This window comes from Pararge aegeria, chromosome 20, assembly GCF_905163445.1.
Source record: "Pararge aegeria chromosome 20, ilParAegt1.1, whole genome shotgun sequence".
Taxonomy (NCBI): domain Eukaryota; kingdom Metazoa; phylum Arthropoda; class Insecta; order Lepidoptera; family Nymphalidae; genus Pararge; species Pararge aegeria.
The window spans coordinates 13,191,482-13,219,120 of record NC_053199.1 but is presented as its reverse complement, the minus strand read 5'-3'; the positions used below and the strand labels follow the sequence as shown (position 1 = coordinate 13,219,120).

The 27,639-nt window shown below is 35.0% G+C and overlaps 1 protein-coding gene across 1 annotated transcript; it reads left to right on the top strand.

Moving 5' to 3' along the window:
* The first annotated feature begins 380 nt into the window (after positions 1-380).
* LOC120632816 (furin-like protease 2) lies at positions 381-27,639 on the top strand. The gene is made up of 10 exons (XM_039902837.1): positions 381-453; positions 6,185-6,319; positions 12,581-12,888; positions 12,958-14,718; positions 14,798-14,913; positions 15,541-15,658; positions 15,732-16,286; positions 17,026-17,126; positions 19,797-19,984; positions 27,263-27,639. The coding sequence occupies exons 1-10, from the start codon at positions 394-396 to the stop codon at positions 27,428-27,430; spliced, it is 3,510 nt and encodes a 1,169-aa protein (XP_039758771.1). The 5' UTR covers positions 381-393; the 3' UTR covers positions 27,431-27,639.

Genomic DNA, 27,639 nt, shown 5'->3' with positions numbered 1-27,639 from the left:
CTTGAGATAAGCGCGTTCTACAAAACGAACTCTTTAGCTTTGAATGAATGAATATACTATTATTGCACACCACAAAATGTACATAAAAAAAAGAAAAGTATAACAAAACAACGTATACATTTCGCTTCATAGCGATTTCATCCAGGCGGATTTCAACCAATGGCGAAGAAAACAAATATAGATAATAGTTTGGTGGTGCACATATACATATACCCATAAAAAATAAATAAATATAACTTAAATAAATATATATAAAACAATATAGCTTTATAATTTAAGTATAGATAAAAAAAAACCTTTTCTTTACACACTTTTCTTTTGTTTCAGGTGAGATGGGTGATGCAGCAAAGGGAGCTTAGAAGAATGAAGCGAGACCACAACCCTCGACATGTCATGCGTCAATCCAGCACGCCATCGTTTCCTGATCCACTTTTCAAAGAACAGTGGTATTTGGTAAGTTAACTTGATTACCTAACGTAAGTCCACCAATCCGCACTGGGCCAGCGTGGTGGACTACGGCCTTAGCCCCTTCTCATTGTGGGAGGAGACCCGTGCCCTGTAGTGGACCGGTAGCGGGTTAATATGATGATGAGTCCTAGTTTATAAGCTCTATCGAATCGTCAAGTCAGTCTTTGTTGTGACTCTACCACTGGTTCGGATGGCAGATTCCTAAGAGAGAGAGAGCTGGCAAGAAACTTAGCAGATGACTTGTTCTCAACATCTTTTTACAGTTTAAAAATCTTAAAATTTTTGAAGTTAACTTCTTATGGCGCGTTAGGGAAAAATGGTGAGAGTAATTTTTTATGATGCGACACTGTCACAAAAAACCGACATCACGAAGTTAGAATTGTAATCAACATTTTAGTTTTTCTAAGAAAGGTTTGATAATTGACTTGCAATAATTCATACAATCCCTTTTTCTATTGTAATTTTTTATACAAACGTAGAATAAGGTGAAAGATAATCTCTTCTACTCTAGAGATATAGATAAGATCTTGTTACGCCAAAGAATTACAACTTCTTACGCGTGTACATGAGTACACACACTTTTTTTCTATCTTGTGAGAGATGAGAACGGAGCATTTCTTCCAAGCAGCCTTTTCGTCAAAAAATTACCAACTACACGATAGTTCAATTTGTCGATTTATTAAATATTAGCATTCCTTATAAGTTGAACCGGTTTTTTATATACTTTAGCTGACATGAAAATGATCGCTGACCATCAGCCAGTGCAGTGGATATTTTGTCGAATTATATATTTATCATGCTGATTGATAATTTATTAATTATTTAGTGGAGGTACTTAATACATAATAAAATTAAGGTTATTATCGGCTTTAGTAATACTCTTTAGTAATCGGCAATAGTAATTCTATACCGGCCAGTAAGTATTTTTTCGAGACAGATTATTTTTGGGTTATTGAAATGTTTCATATTTATAAATTTAAATATAGTAAAAAGTCTTTATCTTTAAATGCTTTATTAAGAACAGTGAAAATGAGTCAAAACGACAGTAATGTTCGAGCTATAAGCCTATTTTGAGGTTGGTGCTGATTGGTCTTTTTTACACGCTTTATATTAGCTTCACCTGTATGTATGTTTGTAACCGACTCCTTTGAACTTGATTTTGACCCTCTTCAAACGGTCTGATCTCGTTCAAACTTTGTAGATGTATCGAGAATCTATGACAATTCACGTATTTGGTAAGATTATTAAATTTTTCAATTTTTGAAGATTTCTGTTAATTTATATAATTTTCATCTATAGTGGATAGGGCAGGAATGATGTTAATTTTAATTTCCAAGCATTATCTCTAGCCGATTTCTCTAATATTAACAAATTTGATCGTGAATAGTTAACCGATTAATTTAGCTATAATAAAAAAAGTAGTTTAAGAAAAACTAAAAATCACTTTACAAATTAGTTTGTTTATTTATAACAAGCGTGTTTTTTTTAGATTTTTAAAACTATTAATTTATTGTTGAACGAATTGTAGAACTGCTCTATGTGTAACTGGAATGATTTATTATAGTTTGCGTTTATCGAACCCTTTTAAATTATTTCAACCAATTTGTGGATATATAATGGAAGATTTTCTCTGCGTTTGTTGTAGATATCTGTTTCCAAAATGATACCTAACGTGTTTGGCTTTCATATATTTTTTATATATGAAACTACCGTTGTAATCAAATCAAATCATCTTTATTTTCTAAATGTAGTAAAGTTTTGGTATTCGTTCGTTTTAAAATGCTCACATTTCGCCATAGTGATATGGCGTACAAATAATTTATAATAATACTAGCGGAGCCCAGCGCCATCTGTCGGGCTGATTTGTGAATCTAAACCATCCAGGGTGCCAAAAAAATGCATTCAAATCGGTCCAGCCGTTTAGGAGGAGTTCAGTGACATACACACGCACACAAATGATTAAAAATACTTTATTTATTTATAATATTTATTAAAATTACTGGATATTATTTATTACTAATTATATCATTAAAATTATGTTAGGTACAATGCGTTTAACTTATCATTCTGCCAAGGTAGGCAGAATGATAAGTGTTAAAAACATAAAACCAGGTTATACAAGCACATTTCAAAAGTGCTTTTAAAGTACTTAAAATATTTAAATATTCCCTACTTTAAATATTATATTGGATATAATCAAATTAGGTCATGGTGACATTGACCCAATTCGGTTCATCTTGATAAAACCTGTATATATGTATGAATATTTTTTCAGGTATTTTCACCGGTTTCACACATTATAAATATTATTTTTATCACTTTAATAGCATTTATTTATTGAAAAATTCACATTTAGGTTCTTCATTATTTCGCGACTTCTTCATTATTATATAACGACTTTTTAATGCCAGGGTAGCAGAAGTATTTCTTCTCATTTTAACCGAGGGATTTAACGTATATAAATTGCAATAAAAGCTTTTTGAAATAAATTTTGACGGCAATAATGGCACAGTGGTGAGCCCTGTGGTGTTATAATTATTGGGTTCGATCTCCCTCTGAGGAAAATTTGAAAATTGTATAAAATTTTACACTAAATTACCGGTTGATATCTTGAAGATGTCTCTTAAAAAGTACAAGTTTGTGTCAAGTGAAAGCTTATAGAAAAGTCCTATTATAGTATACAGGATTACGTAAACGATAAAAAAGCTTGGGTGTGAGTTGGTTGGTTGGCTCTAAATTGGTTGCTTCTTAAATATTTTCAAATGAAATTGTGAGATGGTGATAACAAAAAAACACCCAGCTTAGTTTGTTGTGGGCTTCTTTTTAGACCAGGGCTTTTGGAAACCTCGTAGCTGTAGTTTAAAGTTTACGAATGTAGTAATCGCCATCATTACTCACTACTCATGCACACATTTTGTATGTAATGACCGCATCAAAAGTGCCATCTATGAGCCTATTTCAATGAAGAAATATTTGACTTTTACTTTGACTTTGACTTAATAATTCGGTCTCTGGTCTGGTCTGGTGAGAGGCTTTTACTGTAGCTAGAGCTAGTTACAAAGCTAACTGTAGTTGAACTAAGAAAATACATAGTGTGATTCAAATTTATTTATTATAGACTAGCCGTTTCCCGCCCGCTTCGCTGGGCGAATTGAAAAAGGAAATAAATTACATTTTATGTTTCATTTTTATTTTTTTTTTCATATTTTTATTATTCTCCTTTTTTTTATTTTTGTATGAACATAAATAGGCCCCGCGGATAGAACTGTATTTACAGCATCGATATTTTTTAGGCTTACTCAAATTCCAAATTCCATCGATTTAGCCTGTATCTTTCATCCAGGTGATTTTTCTCACTAATATTCATTGTAACTTTCAATGTGCAATCATTATAACATTTCCGTGCCTTTCTTCCAAAAATTAATAATAATTGACATGAAGAAAAAAATTTGAAATGAGCATTGAATGTTTAAGTTAAAGTCATTGCAAGTCTCATATGTGAAGTTGAAATCTGTCTAGGTTCAAGTGCGACGAATTTTCTGTTAACTCTTATAGAAAATTAATTGTGCATGTTTTTTATGAATTCTATTGGAATAAGTAACTAAATTTCTTTTCCACATCTCATGTGCTTGGAAAATGCATTCATTTTAATCTGTTACATTGCCGCGATCCCGCAATAAAAGAATTCGTCGGTTATGTCGTCTGCAAAAGTAAAATGAATGTAAAATTCTTAGTCCGTTGATTGGATAGCTACATGTAAAGTTAAGTTTTTGAAACCTCTCAATGACTTTTTCTCCGCTGCCAAAAAGACGATTGTTGTAAGGAAATATACGAATATCCCTACATACACGAATATCCCCACCAAATTTGGAGTCTGTAGAAGTTACAGGTTAGAAATAAAATTTTTAGATTTTAACACCCACCCCCGCAATTCCTGTCGGAAGTAGACTTTATTGAAATCCATTTTGAGATGTTCTTTATGTGAATAATAAAAGATTCCTACCATATTTAGAATTTTTAGAAGCTATATTTCGAAATTAAATTTTTTTATTGTTAACACCCACCCCCGCGAACCTTATTGGAGGTGATTCATTGTAAAATCCGCTCGAAGATCATTTTTATATTACATATAGAACACTCTCACTAAATTTGGAGTCTATAGGAGCTATCGCTCGGAAATTGAAAATTTTCATTGTTAACGCCCCCGCAATCTTATTTGGGGTGGGATATCGTAAAATTTGTTCATAAATCATTTTTACATCACTTATAGAAAATTCCTACAAAATTTGGAGCTTGTAGGAGCTTTAGCTGGAAAATTAAAAATATTAATTGTTAATACCCACCCCCGCAACCCCCTGTGGGGTGAGCTATCGTAAAATTCGTACATAGCCTATTTCTACACCTCTTACAGAAGATTCCTACCAAATTTGAAGTCTATAGGAGCTATAGTTTAAAAACGGGAATTGTTCATTGTTAACGCCCCCGCAATCCCCTTTGGGGAATGAATTTCTTAAAATCTATTCATAGCTGACCTCTACATAGCAAAAGTAATATTCCTACCAAGTTTCACGTTTCTAAGTCTTATGGTTCCCGAGATTTCGTGGTGAGTGACTATATAGATGGGAATTCTTCGATTATCATCGAAATTTTTAACTTTTTATCGGGCTTTTTTAAAATTTTCTTACATACAAAACTTTCTCCTGACAATTCTTAAGATAAAAAAAAGCCCAATTGGTCCAGCCGTTCTCCACTACCGTGAGTATATTCTTAGCTGAATGTAAAAAACCATAATCCGTTTAATACAATCTGTTGAAATCCATGAAAACAAAAGAATCAAGAAAAAATGCTTATCTTTTGTTTTTATTAGCGGGATAAATGTTCATAAAAGTAAAACAGCAATAAAAAAATGAAGGAATGTTGGAATTCAAAAAAATAGATAGCCATAAACCATCTAGGAAAAATTTCGCATCGAATGGTGGTAGTTTCATGTCGATACGATCAGTGGTTTAGGCGTGATTGAGCCTCAAACGAAGACCATTTTCATTATATATATATAGATAGCAAAAAGTCCATTTGGATTAGTAACAATGGAAGCTTATATATTAGTAACCTAGATAAGGTTAGTAACAATAAAACTCATCACTATGTAAGTACCTTATAGCTAACATGGATTGAGTCCTCTAATTAAGTAAATTAATCAGAGGACTATCTATTCCAAAAAAAAAAAAAAAACAAAATTCATTTATTTCAAGTAGGCCTAATATAAGCACTTTTGAAACAGCATTTTGCCGACAATCATGCGCAGGATGCCGTTGATGCTCCCTCGGACACTGCTCAGAAGCGAGGCGGTCTTCTTACGCCAGATGGCGTCAAAGCCATAAGCGTAAGTCAGTCGCAGTCTGTCTTGCCTCGAGAATATCGTTAATACACTTTCAAACCGAGGCAGCCGCAACGCGTTATTTTATTGTACCCACAAAGCGCTGTAATCCTTTCACGTGAACCGGGACCACAGGTTCGCCGTGTATAAGGATGTACTCTACGCTTTGAGTAGTTTAGGCTGTATTTTTTTTCTTGGAATTCTGCATTTTTTAGATTAAGAAATACAATAAATCCTTATTATATTTAGTCAGTTACACAAAATAAGATTGATGTTGCCCCATATCCAATGTTTTGCATTGCCAAGTAGCAGGAGTTATTAACTGTGTTGGTTTTGTAGAACGGTGGAGCAGCGGATGGCCTAGACATGAACGTGGGATACGCTTGGACAAAAGGCTATACGGGGAAAGGTGTAGTTATAACAATACTGGACGACGGGATACAGCCTAATCATCCGGATCTTCTGCAGAATTACGTAAGTTCAAGATTTTTTCTAATCTTCTTTACACAGTAGGAAAGCGAAGTCGCTCACTACTATTTAAACATATTTTATGTAATGAAAGTATCAAAAGTGCCATCTATGAGCCTATTTGAATAAATAAATATTTTACTTTTACTTTGACTTTTTACTTCATAATATCGCTGGTCTGGTCTAATGAGAGGCTTCTACTGCAGTGTAGCAAATTAAGCTTAATTTTCATAAAGTCGCTCGCGCCATTTGTATGCTTAGATTTTGTAGAATACGCAACGGATTTCAATGAAGCCATCAGTAATGGATAAAGTGAAAATATATAATTTTTACCTATAATGGAATGAAATATCAGTTCATTTTATTTTTATAATACATATCATACGCTACGTCTATCTTAATATTGCCGATTCCGAAGTCCTTATATGCTTTTATATACGTTTTATAGCCACTGTAGCTGCGTTTGAAAATTTATAAAATAAATAATATAGTAGAGAGAAGTAAAGAAATTCATAGATTAAAAATCTATGAATTTCTTTTCTTCACATACTTAAGGGTCATGTGTACCAATCATATTTTTGTGCGCTTACATTATAAGATCGTTTAAATAGATTGATGAAGATAAAGCATTAGTATCTAAAGATAATAGATAATATAGCCTACTGAGTAAGGCTTCGCCTTTTTTTTTTTCATGGAGACCGAGTTCGAGCCCAGGCACGCCACACTAACTTTACGGAGTTACGTGCGTCTTCAATTAAAGCAATTTATAATAATAATGATAATAATAAAATCTTTATTTTATCAAAATAAACGTATACATTTCATGAGTGTGAAGCCCTATCTCCTGCGGTAGTTTAAACTGTGTTACAGGAGACAGTGTCTTCTCTTTATCTATGGTCTTATTAACAAACGTTTGACAATTTTACAGGGAAAATTATATAAAGGGAAAAAAAATAAAAATAAGATAATTATATAAATTTTTGAAGCGGGTGCTAAGGTTCATTTGATTTGTTTTTTGGGTGTGCGCGTGTTTTTGTATGTGTGTGTGCGTGTGTGCGCGTGTGTATTTGTGTGTAATTTATTTTTTATTTTTTTCAATTTTAATTTTAAAATGCTATACTCTGCGAAAAGCAGGAGAATCTGTATGGAGTAATTTATAATTTCTTCAATCCTTATACTCCATACAAAACAGATTTTCGGCAATGTAACCTCTACGCACGTTTCGCTCCGAAACCGGAGCATATTCAGGCGATGTTGACTTTACAATAAATAATTGTTAAGTGAAAAATTCACTTAATGTGTCGCCTTTTATACCTTTCTGATTCCGCCCCCCCCCTTATCTATCTAAGCCCCTCCCAAATCCAATTTTTAAGCAATTTAAATATCACGTTGAGGGAAAACGTCGTGAGGAAACATGCTTGAGAATAACGTCAATAATGTTCTCAAAGGGCGTGTGAAGTCCACCAATCCGCACTTGGCCAGCGTGGTAGACTACGGCCTTACGGGTTTACCCCTCGATAATGGGTTGATGATGATGATGATGAAAAAAAAAAAAGTAAAAGATGAGACATTGCACCCGTGCGATATCGAGGCGGGTAATTAATTATATTTATAGCTAGCGAGCTAAATTACTTACCTAACTGTTACCGGCGTTCATCATTCGCGTTTATTACGGTTTTATTTAATTCCGTAGAACCATTTGAACATTTTTTTTTAAATTTCGTTTTTGATTATTACTGTTTTTAATTATTGTGTTATTATATATAATAGTGTAGATGGGTCATAGTTAACAAATAAAGAATTATTATTATTTTTATTATTGTTTTTTATTTTTTTTTCAAGAATAAAAAGTAGCTCTCCGTTTTTTTAACTAAATCAATGCAAAATATCTTGTTGATTGCTAGCTTAGTTGCGGCGTAAAGGTAGTACAAACAAATGAACACACTTTTGCATTTATAATAATTAGTTAGGATTTTCTTGCAATGTCTCGCAAAAATTAGTATTTATTATGTTTTGTTTGCTTTTATCAGGGAGGTTAAGGAGAAAAAAAAATTAGGATAACCAACAGAAATAGTAGAAAATTTAAAAACCCACCATCGGTAATCATAATTGTTAATTGCCACTTCGTAATAATATTTGTATGTAAACACGGTATATTACTATTTCGTTTATTTATTTACTAGCTATTGCCCGCTACTCGCGGTCTGCCTTTGATTTTGTTTTTTGATGTGGCATTCTATTTAGTTGTAGTTCTAAAAAAATTAAAAGTATTCAGTATCGTATACTTACAGTACAGTATAAGCCTTAAATGAGGGGTTTGCTGCTGTCTGCTGAGGAGTTCTGTCCTCTATCTCCAACCACATTCATCAGATTTACACAAATTAGTTAATTTATTTATTAGTTAATAACCTCTATAGTACATAAATAATTATTTAAATCGGTTATAATTTGTCGGAGTAAAACACCTTAATGTCGGGATAAAAAGTATCCTATATTACTCCTAACACTTCCAAAAATATGTTTACAAAGTTTCATGTCGATCGGTTAAGTAGTTTTTGGGTGAAAGCGTAACAAACAAACTTACATTTACATTTATAATATTAGTAGGGATTAAGAGCACTAAAAAATGCATATTACACGTTTTTACACACAAAAACATGGACTGATATGCACGTCAATTGCAAGTGCACATAGCATTGACAAAGCGTCATGTAAACTTAATTTGATAAAAATATAGTAGAAGCATATTGTCTGTTTGTTTGTCGACATCCCTGGTGGTGAGCGCTGTGGTCCCATAACTGAGAGGTCCCGGATGCGATCCCCAGTAGAGGCAGTTTGTGAATTTATAATTTTGGTCTGGTCTGGTCTGGTCTGGTCTGGTGGTCTAAACCCTTAACAGGTTAGCCCGCTACCATCTCATACTGCATCATCACTTACCTAATTTGTAGCTGGATAAAATTAAAAAAAAAACTTGAAATATATTTAGAACTTTCTGTCCAAGTTATTTTCATATATTACATAACATGCCTTTGCGAGAGTCTGACAGTGTTGTGGCTTAAAATTTACGCTATCAAAAGTTAGAAAAAAGCTGCCACAGCTCGAAAAGTTTAATAGAGTAATTTTTGTCACGAATTTCCACCGCTTCTGAAATAGGAAGCCAGTTTTATACGGGATAGTTAATCAGACTAGGGACTTTTTGCTACGAAACTTTTTGTCGCATAGAAGACACGCCAAAGGCAAATTATTAAACTTACTAACCCTGTACGTTGTTTTTTGGATGTGGACCCTTCAATCAAACTCAACAAGCTAAATTCTAATAAAATTTGGTATGACAGTTATTTTTTTCTTAAAAAAGGAGACAATATTTTGACTAACCGCTATATCAACTAGCTAATTGACAGCTACTCATAATAAGTAATACTTTTTTTATCAATTTTTAATAGTGTTTTTTATGTTTCTTTTATAATTTCATAGTTGAAAATTTAAAAAAAAAGTATATAAATAAATGATAGAATTATAGTTAAACTTAAATTTTATAAATGCGATAATAGGTATTTTAGCATTTAAATAGTTTTTCAATATTATTTTGTCCATTATTCAATCAGCTTAGAAATAATGATTTGGCCCTAATAATTTTATTCGCTTTATTGAAATAAGAATTATTATTACATTATTTGGCTTATTATATTATAAATAAATGCTTAATATTTTTTTATTAGAATTATTTGGTAACAATGATTAATTAAGATTTCTACGCTATTATAGAACAGAATAAATAAAATACGGTAATAATTAAAAACTGAATCAAAATATTACATTAGATATTAAATATACAAAATAATTACAAATTATAATTTCTGGCTAAAAAAAACAATACATATAGTTTGATAAAGATCTTGTAAATTACACAGACGTAGCTATCTATTAATGCCTTCAGAAAGCCATTAGTGCATACCAGCGTTTTTTTTTTGTATTATGAAAATTATGCTTATTTGCTATACTCAGCACTACATTTACTAACCAATCAGATCTTTGGCAATGTACCCTCCATTCCCTTCATTACACCATCCCATGAGGGTACACTACCGAAGATCTGTTTGGTGTGGAGTATAAAGATCGAGGAAATTATAACTATAACACTATACAGATTCTCCTGCTTTTCGGGGAGTATGGCAAGCTAACCTTAATTTTCAAAATATAGCATGGAATTCCGCCTAACGCCTGCTTCTATTCAATATTTAACTTTCTTTTCATCAAGGATGTTATTCGTTTCCGTATGTTACTCTCTCTAAAATACGGTTTTTTAATGAGGATTTAAACCATGAATGGAATTTAACTAATAAATAAATAAAAAATAAATAAATACACTACGACAATACACACACCGCCATCAAGTCCCAAAGTAAGCGTAGCTTGTGTTATGGGTCCTAAGATAACTGATAAATATTTTTATGAATAATATACATAAATACTTCTAATATACATATAAACACCCAGACACTGAAAAACATTCATGTTCATCACACAAACATTTTCCAGTTGTGGGAATCGAACCCACGGCCTCGGACTCAGAAAGCAGGGTCGCCGGTAATGACGATTATTTGGTTAAGATGTGTTTTAAAAAAATTTGAAATGTTTTCTCTCGAGTGACAATAGTTTGTTTTCACGCTCAACAGCATCTCCGATGTAATAGTATTTAAGACTACGTCTGGGTTGGGTTATTGCATCTCCCGCCCCATTCGTACTTAAGTTTCATTGCCTTAAAGGGATTTCGAGGTACGTTTGCGGTATCAATAACTATTACACCTTAAGATTATTGAGTCTATTTGTTGTTTGTATTCAATGGTGGTTGAATTATTTAATGCAGAGGTTGGGTTATTAGTTTGTCTTGTTTGGCCTTGGCTAGTTACCACAAGGACGTGCCGCCAAGCAATATAGCGTTTCGGTACGAGGCCCATACACCATAAGAGTATGGGTTTCATAGAATTCTTCTACCTTTAATCACAGAATTAAGAACATACCCCATTCAGCCATTATTGTATATGCAGTGTATTGTGTCCAAAAACAGTGAAAACGCGCTTCACTTCACACCCGCGGAATGTTGCTAGCTCACAAACTTTTCTCATTTTCCCCATTTCTTGGTAAGCGTTTAGAACATCAAAGGTAAAAGAGCGCAGTCAAGGGCAAACATCTTGTAATGTGTATAAAAAACTATTAGTTATCAGAGTTCAAAGTACAGGCAATAAAGCTGAAAAAAAATGGTCAAATACGACTTGGACTTTCACATGAATGGTTCAGTACTGCGGATGAAATAACTAAACCGTTTCTTGTATATTATATAGCCCCCTTTTATATTCAACATCACTTTATTTTCATTATTCGCTTTTAAAGCGAAACTATAGAAATACAAGTTCAGTGAAAATTTCAACTTTTTACTTATTACGGTTTATGAGATACAGCCCGCTGACAGACAGGCGGATGAACAGATTGACAGAAGAAGCAAAGCGATAGTCCCGTTGGTACCTTTCGGGCATGGAACCCTAAAAATAAATCTGCGATTTTTTTTAAAATAAATGCCAGTGATAATATTTAAAATTTTGACTGAGAGTTTTTAGAGATATTTAGTTTGATAAAATTCATTAATTATGTTGATAAAATTTATCAAATACCTATCTCAGAATGAAAGTTAAGAATAATATTCATAGTTTGCAACATTTCAAATATTTATTAAAATTCCGTAAAGTAAGAATTTAAAAGAATTTTGATCTTTACTATTTTATTTTCCAAAATAAATAAAAACCTTTACTGATGGTTTCATTACAAAAATGTATTTATATTTGTTGATAAATATTGATGTAGTCGCAATTCACCATGTGTAATTTGTACTGAAAGAGAAATATAACAATAATCTACTGTTGTCACAACAAAAAACATATTACTTACTTTATACTTTATAAAATATTAATATTTTGAAGTGAAATTTTCTTTAGGTACGTGAAGCACTTTTTCTGTGAACAAAATCATAGAACTTTATCGTCACCACACGCTTCCCACGAGCTTTATGTATACTGTACATGGATATACCTCTGTGCGTTATAAGAATACATTATAGTTTAAATTGGTCTCTTCTTTACAAAAAAAATAAAATAAAAATTATTATAATCACAATACAATAATTAACACGTTATTTACTTTTCCCTTGTATCGGGAGTCCCTAAAATCTGCCCCGCATGTTTTTTTTTAAGTTAATGTGATAATATTTTCTAGGATCCAGCGGCATCAACTGACATAAATGGGAACGATACGGATCCGACGCCCCAGGACAATGGAGATAATAAACATGGCACCCGATGTGCGGGAGAAGTCGCTGCGGTTGCCTACAACAAATACTGCGGTGTAGGCATAGCGTACAATGCTAGCATAGGAGGCATAAGAATGCTTGATGGCCTAGTTAACGACGCAGTGGAAGCTAAAGCGCTAGGCTTCAATACACACCACATAGACATCTATAGCGCTTCCTGGGGACCCGAGGACGACGGGAAAACTGTAGACGGACCGGGCCCCTTAGCTAGAAGGTATTGTCTAAATACTATTAAAAGAGATAGCTGCCGGCGAGCTCATTAAAAACAGCTTTTTTGTTTCAGGGCTTTTATAAATGGCGTAACAAATGGAAGAGGAGGAAAAGGGTCTATTTTTATATGGGCATCGGGAAACGGCGGGAGGCACACCGATTCCTGTAACTGTGATGGCTATGCAAATAGCATATTTACTATATCAATTTCTAGTGCTACTCAAGGGGGTTATAAGCCTTGGTACTTAGAAGAATGTTCCTCAACTTTAGCTTCGACGTATAGTTCTGGTACTCCTGGTAGAGATAAAAGTGTAGCCACTGTTGACATGGATGTCCAATTAAGGCCTGATCACATATGCACCGTGGATCATACGGGTACCTCGGCGTCGGCACCGTTAGCGGCGGGAATTTGCGCTTTGGCACTAGAAGCTAACTCCTTACTAACTTGGAGAGATATGCAACATCTTATCGTAATGACTTCCAGGTCACAGCCATTAGATAAAGAGGAAGGGTGGATCGTTAATGGTGTGATGCGAAAAGTAAGTCATAAATTTGGTTACGGACTTATGGACGCTGGTCAAATGGTTTCGCTGGCCGAACAATGGATAAATGTACCGCCGCAACACATATGTAAGTCTCAAGAAATAAACGAGGACAGGTCGATCGAGATTTCCTTTGGCTATACGATATCCGTTCACATGGACGTAAATGGCTGTAGTGGTACGATAAACGAGGTCAGATTTTTGGAACATGTTCAATGTAAAATTTCACTGAGTTTTTTTCCTAGAGGAAACTTACGGATACTGCTTACGTCACCAATGGGTACTACGTCTACCCTTTTGTTGGAAAGGACGCACGATGCCACTAGTTCAAACTTCGACGATTGGCCGTTCTTAAGTGTTCACTTTTGGGGTGAAAATGCGGAGGGAAGATGGACACTTCAAATAATAAACGCAGGAAATAATCACGTTACCCAGCCAGGGGTATTGAAAAAATGGCAGCTTATTTTCTACGGTACAGCCACGGATCCAATAAGATTACGAAATAAAAGTTATTTCAATTCCAATAACGTTCAACAAGAGGAGAAGCCTTATCACATTAACGATGTATATGACGCGTCGGAATATTCCCACTTTCTCAATGAAATTGAACTCGGCATTTCAGATAGGCGTAGTTATCAGAAAAATATTCCTTCGGCTCAGAGAAAAAATGTTTTAGCAGATGCAAATGATAAGCAAGTGCAGAGGTTATGTGACCCAGAATGTGACTCGCAGGGTTGTTATGGGAAAGGACCAACGCAATGCGTAACTTGCAAACACTATCGCTTGGATAACTCTTGCGTGTCGAGATGTCCCCCTAGGAGTTTTGTTAATCAGGGTGGAGTCTGTTGGCCATGCCACGAGTCTTGTGAAACGTGTGCCGGGGCTGGACAAGATTCTTGTTTGACATGTGCTCCAGCTCACCTCCTTGTTGTAGATTTAGCTGTATGCTTACAACAATGCCCAGATGGTTACTATGAAGACCAAGATGCAAATGCCTGTTTTCCATGCGCAGAACATTGTGACACATGTTCAGAAAAAGCTGATATGTGTTCCTCGTGTGCTCACAGCTATGTGCTATACAACGGATCGTGCTTAGCAACCTGTCCATCTAGCACGTTTCAAAAAGACGATTTAGGTTGTTTGCAATGCCATGAATCTTGCGAATCGTGTAGCGGTCCAAGTGAAACAGGATGTGTTTCGTGTCGTATTGGTGATTACGCATTTAAAGATCGCTGTATATCCAATTGCCCTACCGGAAGCTATGCGGACGTTCAAAAAAGAGAATGTGTACCGTAAGTAGTAACCCCGATTTAATATTGTCCTTATGCCAGCAGTTATTCTATTGGGAGATAAATGTATATGTCGTTTTAGGTGCTCGATTGGATGTTCAATTTGCACAAACACACTGTGTTCTGTTTGCCAGGAGAAATGGATTTTGGATAAAAGGGGCAATTGTCAGCCGAACGGAAATGAAAAATGTGACACTAGTAAGTATTTTCTCAAAACTTTAATTAAATTTAATATGTCCATCCCACTGTAAAAACATTAAACTAACCATGAACCTTTTCATTTACTGAGCTTAACGTGGCTAAATAAACTTATTTGTCACATGTAAATAATGATCTTTAAATTCAGCTCAACATACAGCACTCGATAAAGAGTAAACTCGTAGTGACTTCAAATCCATAAAAAAACAATAAATATTAAAGGTATAATTTCAAATGAAAGTAAATAAGGGGTAACTTTTTAAGACTTTTTGAAGATTTGCCACGGCAATATTTGTTAGTGCTATGCTTAATTTATTTAATTTACGTAAAAGCGAACAACCATATTAAATTTTATCAAAATTACAAAAACTTTAATAATAAAACTTATCGTTACATCAACAGTTGTACTACTATTTAATTTAAGATTCATGTAAAAATATCAACGCTCTGGAATTACGTTTTGACTATATCTCTTTCACATTTTCAAGAAATAGCATAAAATGCAACACAAAGCTGAACAAAGCATTTCTATACAAGCGCAAACGGGTTGAAAAATGTCAATTTAACATACCGAGGCTTTTACACCACACCGTCACAGCCCTTTGTTTGAAAACTTTTTATTTACAGGCGAATATTACGAAGGAGGGCGTTGCAAAAACTGTCATTCCACTTGCGAGAAATGTAGCGGATCAAATGAGTGGGACTGTTTATCTTGTTCAAGCCCGTTGTTATTGCAGGGATCGAGGTGAGGGTTCTTTATTAAGGCGGACCCTTCTATACCCTTGTCGGGAATTCGACTAACAAACGTTTCGTTTTAGGTGCGTTGCGGAATGTGGACAAGGGTATTATCAGACGGCGGGTAGATGTTCCAAATGTCCACACACTTGCACAAAATGTGTGTCGAGGCTGAACTGTACGTCTTGCGCTGGCTCTTTGAGGTTACAATCTGGTACGTGTCGGGCGACCTGCGCGTCTGGATATTATCCTGATGAAGGGATCTGCTCTAAATGCTATTTATCCTGTGAGACTTGTACCGGTCCGCGGAGAGACCAGTGCGCTTCTTGTCCTCCGGATTGGAGACTGGCAGCAGGAGAATGTAGGCCTGAATGCCCGCAAAACTTTTTTACGTGGGGTGACAGTTGTCGAAGATGTCACCACTATTGTCAAGACTGTCATGGGGCCGGGCCTCAGCGTTGTACGTCCTGTCCACCGCATTTCTCTCTAGAGAGTGGATTATGTGTGGAGTGCCTTAGCTCGCAGTATTATGAGCCTAGAACAAGGACATGCCGTCCGTGTCACGATTCTTGTAGGTCTTGCTCGGGATCTGGGCCTACTAGTTGTGTTACTTGCGCACATCCTCTACGTTTAGACAGGTGAGAATCCCATTATTTGTTCTATGATTTAACATTTCCATACAAAATTGATAGGTTTACTTCAAAACTAAAAAAAACTTACTTTGTGAGTCATTATTGTTAAGGCACAGACATAAAGTAGGTACCCGGGATTTAAAATTTTGGTAACCCTAAATGAATCCTCATTCACGACTAGCATACTCAAAACAGAGATTTTCATGGCTCTGTAACTTTAGCTATATGGATGATAAAATGTTTTGTTGTAAGAAATAGAATACATTTGAAAGTATTTGAGCTACCATTCATATGTTTTCATAAATAAAAAATTACCGTACAATTTAATACTCTAAATAATTGTATGCGTTATTTCATTATTTAATTATGATTATTGGCGGTAAAAAAATTATTTCATCAGAAGAATATAGATAGTTTTTAGTAAGTTTATAAATTAACAATTTATAAGAATAAATTACGACTCATCAAAAATTTTAATACAATTAATGAATAATGTACAAAACGATTCCGTTGCATTTATTAAAGTAAGCAGAAATGAGACATTAAAATTTTAAATGCATCATTCATAAACATTTTAAATCATTGACATATTTTCGTTATATCTGATACCATTGTTCTCTTTGAAACGGTATTAAATATTTTTTCGCTTCTATAGAGATGCGTTTGCTTCAATAGGAGGTTTTAGCGATTTTACTGAAATCTTTTACTGTGTCGGTCTTTTACTAAAATTCTTTATTTATTTCAGAGTGAATCACAAATGCTTGCCGTGTTGTACAGAAAGCATGGTTTCATTATATTTAAGTACCAATCAGTCGACTGACTGTTGCCACTGTGATAGAGATGTGGGTGAGTGAATAAAATTTATATATACTTATCAGTATCTATTTATAATAGTGTAACTTTATTATATTTCGTATGTATTTATATAGATGTATATATGCAAATATATATGTTTATTTATATGCACCACCTACCTCTCTTCTTGAGCTGTGTTTTCCTGTGTTGGTTGCCTGGAAGAGATTGCTAAGGTTGCCAAATAGTATATTGTTTCGTTAATTTTTTATTTACATTTTTTTTATTTGTTGTGTACAATAAACTTTATAAGGGCACTGACTTTACTGGACAAAAAATTAATAATTGCTTTAATAAACGCTGTTGTGTAATCCAAGTGGTTTTCAAGATAAAAAAATCTCTATGTTCGACTTCAGAATACAAGCGATATTTGAGGTGAATGCCATCTAAATCAGTGCAGTGATTGACCCGAACAAAGGAAACAAACAAAAATTCGGATTTATAGTATTTTTTATTTGTATATTTATTATTATTGTGGATTGTATCCATAAGTGTGTCTGTTTGTTTGTTTGTTATCTATTTTTGGCTCAACCACTGGATTTTGACGAAATTTAACACAAATACAGCTTGTACTGTTTAGACTTTAGTATACTTTTGTCTTGGGCTTGGTTGGCTTGGCTTTGGTTTGGTTTTAACCGGTATTAACTGAAAAAAACAAAGACTAGGTTCCAGGCCACAAAAATCTTGTAAAATAATAATAAGTTATTATCTATGTTACCTCTGATCATAAATACAACTGTAACGATTTTGCTATTTTAGAAGTAAGTCGATAGATCCCTAATTTATCAATTACATAGGTCCCTTATCAATATCCATATATAAGACAGTCCGGGAAGCCTTACATTTAACGTATAGATTGTATTACAAACCGTAGACCATTATTAACATATCACATTGCATGGCTCACTACAGAGGCCTCTACCGAGTTATCGGCTCATATATTTCGCATATGAATTTCTAGTGCGGAAAAGCGAACGTCTCGAGTAGCAAAATGGGTTGTTCACACGAATTATTTTGCAGTCTAACTTCTTAAAATACCTTTGTTGATTTATTTACCTTCCTGTTCCCATTTCGAACTGCCACTTCTTACTAAATAGAGGGAGGTGTGTATATGTGTTTGTGTGTGTGTGTGTATTTGTGTGGTAGCTCCCGGCAGAGTCGATTTAAATTATGTTTATTTTGTTCGAAAGGTATTCCATGGTATCCCATGTTATGCTGGGTCAGCAATTATGTCTTTTTCAAATTTTAAGATATTGATGTATTGGTTTTCGTATATGTTTTACGTCCGGCCTACCTGACCTCAATCCTCTTTAGGTATGTTTTTGTTGGTTGAATACCTTGTACCTTTCGGTTTAAAGGGGTAAGGTTTTAATCCCCTTTAATCGCAAAGTCAATCAGTTCCCCTGAGCATCCGCATGACATAATTCCGGACCCTTTCGGAGAGATTCCTCCGGGCATCAGACTCATTGTAATTAAAATGCTTCCCGACTTATCAACTATGGTAATTTGGGAATACATTTAGTGGGTATATTTAAAGGGTTTTTTTTTTATCTGACAACAGTGGCCCAGTTAATCTGTCGAATGACTATTTACATTAAAAACAAAATTTTTAAACATTATTAATATTAAAATATACAAACTGCATTATAATTATGTTATGAAAGGAATAACAGGAGTCTTTGGTACTAGGGAGGCATGTATGACGAGTACCGTTAATTAGGAACATTTTTTAATAGTTTGGTGTTTAAGGATAATCCTATATTAAATATCTAGGGCACGATGCAGCAGTGGTAGCAATTGGATCAGCTGCATTCAAATTACAAAATAAATTTAATTTTTTTATAACTGCAGTAAACTTTAAATATTTTGAATTCTAGCTATTTCCTGACTATTGGTTTTCCTGGAATAATAATAATAATGTTTAGAGAGTTATTGTAGATCATCATCGAAAAAAATATAAAGAATGTTTTCAAAAAGTATTTTCAGAAAGTAGAAGAATATTGATATCTTATTCTGGGAACAACCTGTATATACGCCGCCTGTTAGCTGGCGGTTGGACTGTATTATTCACCTACCCGCTTAAATTTTATAATTTTGTTTGTTGCTGTGGAGTATAAGGATTGAAGAAATATGGAGGGTAGAGGTAAGGAGGATCATCTGTGTATATGAAAAAGTGTCGTCGAAATGTATTAAATTAGGATGGCGCCACATTTGCATCAAGGTAACTCTTAAAAGAAGCGCCAAATATAAATATTGTTAGAGTAGGCTTGAAAAATAAACAAGGAAGTAAGGTTATATTTACCACAATATTTTGTACAACGTAAGTTGTTGAAATTCTCAATAATTAACTACTTTAGTCGATAATGACATTAAATTTTTCGAACTCGGCATACTTCAATTCATCTACGATTGCTACATTCATACCATACCCTGTGCATCCACCAGCGCCATTGTGGAGGATTTTTGAACTGTTATTTAGCGCATACAACTGGACACTTTTTCAACTTTCCTCCCATATAAGATGACTCTCCTTACCTCTACCCTCCATATGAAGAAATTATAAATAACACCATACAGATTCTCCTGCTGTTCACGGAGTATAGCAAATTAAGCTTAATTTTCATAATATTTTGTTTCGTTGTTTTAAACACTAGTATGGTTTAGGTGGTTGTCTCAACGGCTCGTCAGCTGGCAAACGACGCATTGCAGACAACATTGGCACGCGTATGACAGCTTCGTTCTTCGTCGACAATGCAACAGACCCTACGAACATATGGGACCGGGATTTATTGATAGTGATAAGCGCTGGAGCGACCGTTCTGATCATATCTGTAGCTATGATAACACTCATGGTAAGTCTTTTAAACATATTTTAAGTAAGTTTTAAGGCGACCTCTTTGGCGCAGTGGTTAGCGTTAGGTTTTAGGTGGTAGATCCCGAGTTCAATTCCCAGTGGCAGTTGCATTTGGGAATTTATGATTTCTGAATTTTCTCTAGACTGGTCTGGTGGGTGGATTCGGCTGTGTCTAGTTACCACCCTAAAGACAAAGCTGTGCTGTTAAGCGATTTAGCATTCCAGTATGTCACGTAGAAACCGATTAGGGGTAACTGCTGCAAGTTTAACAGGTTAGCCCGTTAGCATCTTGCATCATCCATCAGGTGAGATGCAGTTAAGGGCTAACGCGAGTTTGTATTAAACGTAAGCTTATAGAAAAGTCATATTATAGTATTAAGCACTACGTCAACGACAAAAATGCTTGGGTGTTTTTTAATAGTTTTATATAACAATGTGAGATGGTGATAAAAAAAACAACCAAGTAAGTTTGTTGTGGGCTTCTTCTTAAAACTACGAGGGTTCTAGCTTTAAGTTCGTAGTTTTAGTTTTAAGTTGACGAATTTAGTCATCGCCATCAATTCACTTCTATGTCATATTTTACATCAAAGTGCCATCTATGTACCTATTAGAATAAAGAAATATTAGACTTTGACTTTGACGTGTAGAAGAATAAAGCGTATTAACTATCGTGTATTCAATTGGAAACTTAGTTAATGTGAAGGAAGGAAAAACACACAAACAAACTGATACAATTTCGCATCTATATTATTAGTGAGGATTCACATATTATTAGTTAAATTTTATATAAGTTGAAACATCGCTTTAATACGAATGCACAAAAAAAGTGTGGGCGTGTAACCTTTACGCGTGATTGAAGTAAACTTTTATTATTATTTATTGATGAAAGATTAAAAAGTTCCTGTGTCTCCGCCATTTCATTTTATATTCACTATTTCATCTTATATTCTATTTAAAATTCATTAATATCACTTTCAAATTTTATAAATATTTTCATTTGTTAAAAGGAATAATTGAGAGTAGAAAATTGAAGGTTAGATCAGCACATGGCAATATAACCTTGTCATTGAATATTATAAAATGTCGCAATCGTCAGAAAGTTTTCTATTCACAATTGATCCGTTGGAAAATAGTGGAAATAAATAGTCCAAATTGATTATGATATTTGCCACTAGCTGGCGTATAAGTCAAGAAGCGTGGAGTATGTGACTTATACTTACGACCAATCCAAATTATTATTTTTAAATAGCGTAAAAACTACACAGACGTCTGACGTAAGCGTTTCTTCCGTCAGAAAAATCTGAGTTACTCCCTAGTCGCTAAAGAAGTTTTGCTTTAAAAATGTTCACATAAATTAATTAGTTAGTACCTACTTTATTAACCGGCCGAAATAACGCGGCGCGGCGTTTTGGGCGATTCCGGAGATCCGTTCCCGCATCTCCGGAACCGCCCGAAGTTCTACTACTGTGCAAGGAATTAAACACCTTGTGTGCGTAGCTCAAACACTAAGCTACAAGCTCAAACACCGCGTCGCGGTCAAGTTTGAGATCCTGGTTTTAAATAAACAGTCAGAAAATCGATCACGGCTTCATGGCTCCAAGTCTGCTATTACAAATGTGTCTCAATGGTCGATCAATGACAAAAAGGATTAATGAACCAACGGGAATTATTTATTTAGTATATTACACTATTTCGACAATTGCCTGGTTGGTCTAGTGGTTTGCATGTTCAACTACGGATCACGAGGTCTTGGGTTCTTTTCCCAGGTCGGGTTGCCATTTTTAGAAGCATCCTTATAAAAAACCGTGACCATCATCATCATGATATCAACCCATTACCGGCCCACTAGAGGGCACGGATCTCTTTCCACAATGAGGAGGGGTTAAGGCCGTAATCCAACACGCTGGCCCAGTGCGGTCTGGTGGACTCCACCCTCATTTGAGAACAATATGGAGAACTCTCAGGCATGCAGGTTTTCTCAAGATGTTTTCTTTCACCGTTGAAGCAAGTGATATTTTAGTTGCTCAAAAAGCACATTACTTAGAAAAGTTACAGGTGGGTGGCTGGGATTCGAACTTGGCCTCCCGAAAGTGAAGTCGATGTCCTACCGACTGCCCTATCACCGCTTCGTTTGCAATAGGTAAATTTGGAAATATACTAAACAACTGCAGATTGCAAACAAACGTGAAAATTTTAACAATGATTATCGTTTTTTATAATTTTTTTCCTTTGAATGACACTTTTTGTCATTCGACACATCGAGCACTGCGACATCATTATTAGAATAAGAGACTTAGTGCCCAGTAGGTCTAGCATGCGCGCCGCGAGATAATTATCTCTACCGTTACTCGTATATTTTTCTATACAGATATTGTGTAGAAATAACTTTCTCGTGGTGCACATACTAGCCCTATAGATGAATTGCGAATACGAGAAAATAAAGCACGACAAATAGAGGTCGTGTTTTGCGATCAAAGTTTTATGCAAATACACACATAGTAATACACTTGTAAAATATCTTGACAATAACAACGGATAGACTGTAAAGTTTTGTCGATATCGCACTTACGGACCCCTAGACAATCTGAAAACAATGATTTATTGATACCTACTAAGAGCGGGTGACAGTTGTGGTTATACCCGTCGCTATGATAGTACTTAAGGGGAGTCTTTATTGTGCAAGGACGTGGAAAAGATAGCCGAGTTAATGTATAAGGAAAGTTGCCTTTTTAGGGCTGCCTATTCACCGTAGATGCGTAACTTTTCTGTGAAACTTACATACGCCTGTATAGAATAGAACAAGTCAGAAAGAAAAACTTATTTAATAATCTTTATCTATGAATACACTAATAAGGCTTTTTTTATGTAAAATATCTATTGACTCGCCTTAAAATTAACCTACATGCCGTCACGAAAAATAGCCTAGCGCTCTCGACTCCGTTGTGCGTGCGTGCGCGTATATAACGCGTATAGCATGTCTTAACCGCGTCTTTTACGGAAATGTGATCATCATAACACGCCATAGAATAGTTGTATCCGTTTATAATGGTTTCAAAAGGCGAAACGATTTTCCTTATTTTCAAGGACGGTTTTTGGGATATCCTTGAATTCATCATTTTCTTTGTTCTTTCGATTGTAATAATTTACACTTCCGTTAAGTTGATGTCGTGTCGGTGTCGAGTCGAGTCGATAGCCTTTAGATCCCGGGTTCGATTCCCTGTAGGCGCAATTTGGGAATCTATAATTTTTTTTTGTTTGTTTTGGTGGGGTGCTTTGGCCGTGGCTAGTTACCACCCCACCGACAAAGACTTGCCGTTGAGATATTAAGTGTTCGGGTCCGATGCCGCGATCAGGGGTATGCCTATCATACTTCCTAACAGGTTAGCCCGGTCTTAGACTGCATCATAACTAACTACCTGGTGAGATTGCAGACAAGGGTTAACTTGTAGTGGAATAAAAAAAATCTCTAACAGTGCACTGCTAGATTGAAAGCCTCTTACTACGGGGGAATCACCACGCTGGGCAGACAGGTAGTTGGTCGCAGTAGATGGTAGCAGAAGCACAGACGACGCTACCGTCCGTTCTCCGTTATATTCCCTTAGTCGCCTCGTATGATAAATATATGGTATATGAGAAAGGGTGACGTCAGCGATACTGACGTCACTAAATAAATAAATAATAAATATACTACGACAATACAAACATCGCCATCTAGTCCCAAAGTAAGCGTAGCTTGTGTTATGGGTACTAAGACAACTGATGAATAATATACATAAATACTTATAACATACTAGCTGTTGCCCGCGACTTCGTCTGCGTTTGATATTGTTTTTAAAGTATTCAGTATCGCCAAGCCTTAAATGAGTATATATATAACATATGACTGTCAATTAATTATAGACAAATAATTTGCAATAAAATAAAATTGCGACTATAATTAAAGATCTAAGCTATCCTATCTCTTAAATTGGACCAGACTGCTCACGGTGTGTCAATTTAATTTAAAATCGGTTAAGTTGTTTAGGAGTCCATCGCGGACAAACTTCGTGACAGGAGATTTATATATATTAAGATAGATAAACACCCAGACACTGAAAACATTCATCTTCATCACACAAATATTGTCCAGTTGTGGGAATCGAACCCACGGCCTTCGACTCAGAAAGCAGGGTCGCTGCCCGCTGCGCCAATCGGCCGTCACTATGTTCAATACTTCCGTTCATCACAATTAAAACCACAACTTGTCAGTTTTCTCTTTTTTTCCGATCACTTTCAGACGTCCGAACGGTCCTACTTCTCGAGTAATAAAGAGCTGCGAGATATCGGCCACCGGTACTTATACTAAAGCATGCTTGTACAATCATCTGTTTTAAAAACTTGTTGACACCGGCTAAATTGCGTTTACAAAATTATGTTGTGAGTTTTAACACATGATTGTGAATCAAACAGTTTGAAAGAAGATAATTCGATAAATCTTGACGCCGCTACATGAGGTTTAGAACACCTTCGCGCCGACATACATATAATTCGGCCGACGGCCAATTGGCGCAGTTTGCAGCGACCCTACTTTCTGAGCCCAAGGCCGTGGGTTCGATTCCCACTACCGGAAAATGTTTGTGTGATGAGCATGAATGTTTTTCAGTGCTGGGTGTTTATGTGTATTTTCGAAGTATTTATGTATATAATTCATAAAAATATTCATCAGGCATCTTAGTACCCATAACACAAGCGACGCTTACTTTGGGGCTAGATGGCGATGTGTGTATTGTCGTAGTATATTTATTTATTATTTATTTATCTAATTATAATGTAATGCCTAGCTTTCTACTTAAAACGCAAGTTGACATATCAAAACAAAAGTATTTCTAACGTTACAATGAAAATACTTCTTTTAGCACGTTTTATTACATTTTTTTCAATACACGACCTCTCTTGTAAAATGCCATTTTTTTGGCTCGCAATAAACCATTTGGTTATAAGCGCCAGAGGCGGGTACTCAACGAAATTATTCCTCAGTTTTATTTACGCTCAGCATAAAACCTCTGCGATATTTCTTTTTGTCGTCTGAAAAACTTTATACCTAATCGTCAAGCTTTAATACGGTATAAAGGCGCACTCAGATCTAAATTGAAGTAAATTCTGTTGAAAGCAAAGGTCATTGATAAGTCTATAACCGTGCGCTCTGTATGTAGTCTTTTTCTCTCTGGTTGATGTATTTTAAATACCAGTACCTACCATGTTTTTAGATGTCCCATAGACTTAGGAAATAATTACTTATCGTTTCCACTCTCTATTTTACTAAAAATTATGTCGCAAACCAAGACAAAAAAACTTTTAATGTGAAGAAATCAGACTTTCATAATCTTAGTTGCGCTGAAGTAAATTTTGTGCTATACTATACAGGGTTAAATAATCAAAATTCAAAATTCAAAATTCATTTATTTCAAGTAGGCCTAATATAAGCACTTTTGAAACGTCAAGTCTATCTGTTTGTAGTGATTCTACCACCGGTTCGGAAGGCAGATTCACAACCAAAAGGCTCTCGGCCTTGTAGTTCCTATAATTAAAACAGACTTTTGTTCTTCGGATTTTCTAATATTCAGTAATAATTTAAAAAAATAATAAATCATGCTATTTCTGTAGTAACATTACACTGTGAAACCAAATACATGTGATCAGCGAAACAGTCACCATAGTCCACTGTCCCTGCCAAATCGCTGCGAGCAGGCACGATAGAGTCGTGGTTCGCTCGTTGTTGCCAATGGTACATTACAGAGTAACAAGCAATAGAGCAGCTATGTAAAATATGGAATATTTAATATTTCACAAACTATCGAGTTAAAAAAAAGTCGTAGATCAAAAGATGTTACTTTTATTGTAAAAAATTACAGGCCGAGAGCTGTCTGGTATTTTTTATTTAATCCTACTAATATATAATATTATGAATGTGAAAGTGTGGATGTTTAAAGATTTTAAACTTTGATGTTCGTGGTTAATCAACATTTGTTAAATATAGTTCAACGGGTACATACCACGATAATATTTTTGGACTTTTCGATATTTCTATTTATATAGGTATAAGTGTTAGAATCACAATTCAAAAACATTCCCAAGGAAAGAACGTCAGATAGGCGGTAGGTCGTACAAAATATGATAAGACCAGTAAGTTCAAATTCAAAAATGTTTTATTCATGTACACCTTATCACAGGCACTTGTGAAGCGTTCATAAATTTAACATGTTAACACTAATTTTAAATGGTGATAACTGGATTGGTTAACTTAAAACGAAAGCTAGGAGGGTTCCACACGCGCCCTGGTTAAGAAGAGCCCACTACAAACTTAGCCAGTTTTTTTTGTTATCACGATCTCGAAGTCGAGTTAATGTTTAGCTAAGATGATAGAGAAATTTATACCCAAGCTTTTTTATCATACATGTAATCCTTAATATTATAATAGGATTTCTCTATAAGCTTACGTTTTATATAAACTTTGAACTTATTGAGATACATGTTAAGGATTTAATCTGGTAATTTTTTGTAAAATGATATACAATTACCCTTAAATGAATTACAAATTTTTTGCAGCCTAGTAAACTGCGCTACAAGTTTATTTTTATTTCTAATAAAGGCGGAAGTCCACCACGCTGACCGAGTGCTAGTTGGTAGACTTCACACGCCTTTGATAACATTATGGAGTACTCTCAGGCGTGCAGGTTTCCTCACGATGTTTTACTCATCACTAAGGTAGAAGGGAGGCAGGAGCTTCTACCACGAGGCTATGACCGCTTATGATGTCATCCCTATCCCTATCCCTACTAATATTATAAATGTGAATGTAAGTTTGTTTGTTACGCTTTCACGCAAAAACTACTTAACCGATCCTCTTGAAACTTTGTTCACATTTTCTTGGAAGTGTTAGAAGTAATATAGGATACTTTTTATCCCGACATTAAGCTTGGCTGCTTTGGGAGAGGGGATGAAAGTGTTTGACGATTTTACACCATAACTCCGACAAATTATAACCGTTTTAAATAATTATTTTTCTACTATAGAGGTTATAATAGGTATTCAAATTTGCCCAAACTTTGTGTAGATCTGATAAATGTGGTTGAAGATAGAGGATAGAACTCCTCAGCGGACAGCAGCAAACCCCTCATTTAAGGCTTAGCGATACTGAATACTGTATAAATTTTATAGAACTACAACTAAATTGAATGCCACATAAAAAAAAAAGTCGCGGGCAACAGCTAGTGTTAATATAATTCTTCTATTTCAGTTCCGATCAAAAAGACGCAAGCACCCAACGCCCTTTCCAAAAACGGTTTACTCACAACTGAACTCAATGGATGAGGATTTCACGGCAGCCAGCTTTTCATCGAGCACTACTTTGAGGGTGAAACTGAATGGTGTCGACCACAGTAATGCGAACGAAGAACCAACATAGTAATTTAAACTCTAAGTCAATACAATTAGAATAAATTTTACACTGCAGACTGATATGTAGAAGTTTCTATAGGTACAATTTATTCGACGTGTGCTACGACTTAAATCCTAGGTGCTACGGCGCGTAGGTGATCGGTACGAGTAATTTTTAAGCACATTAGTATCAAACCAATTCGATAGGCTTTATTTAGTGGCCCAGTTTTTTTTTGT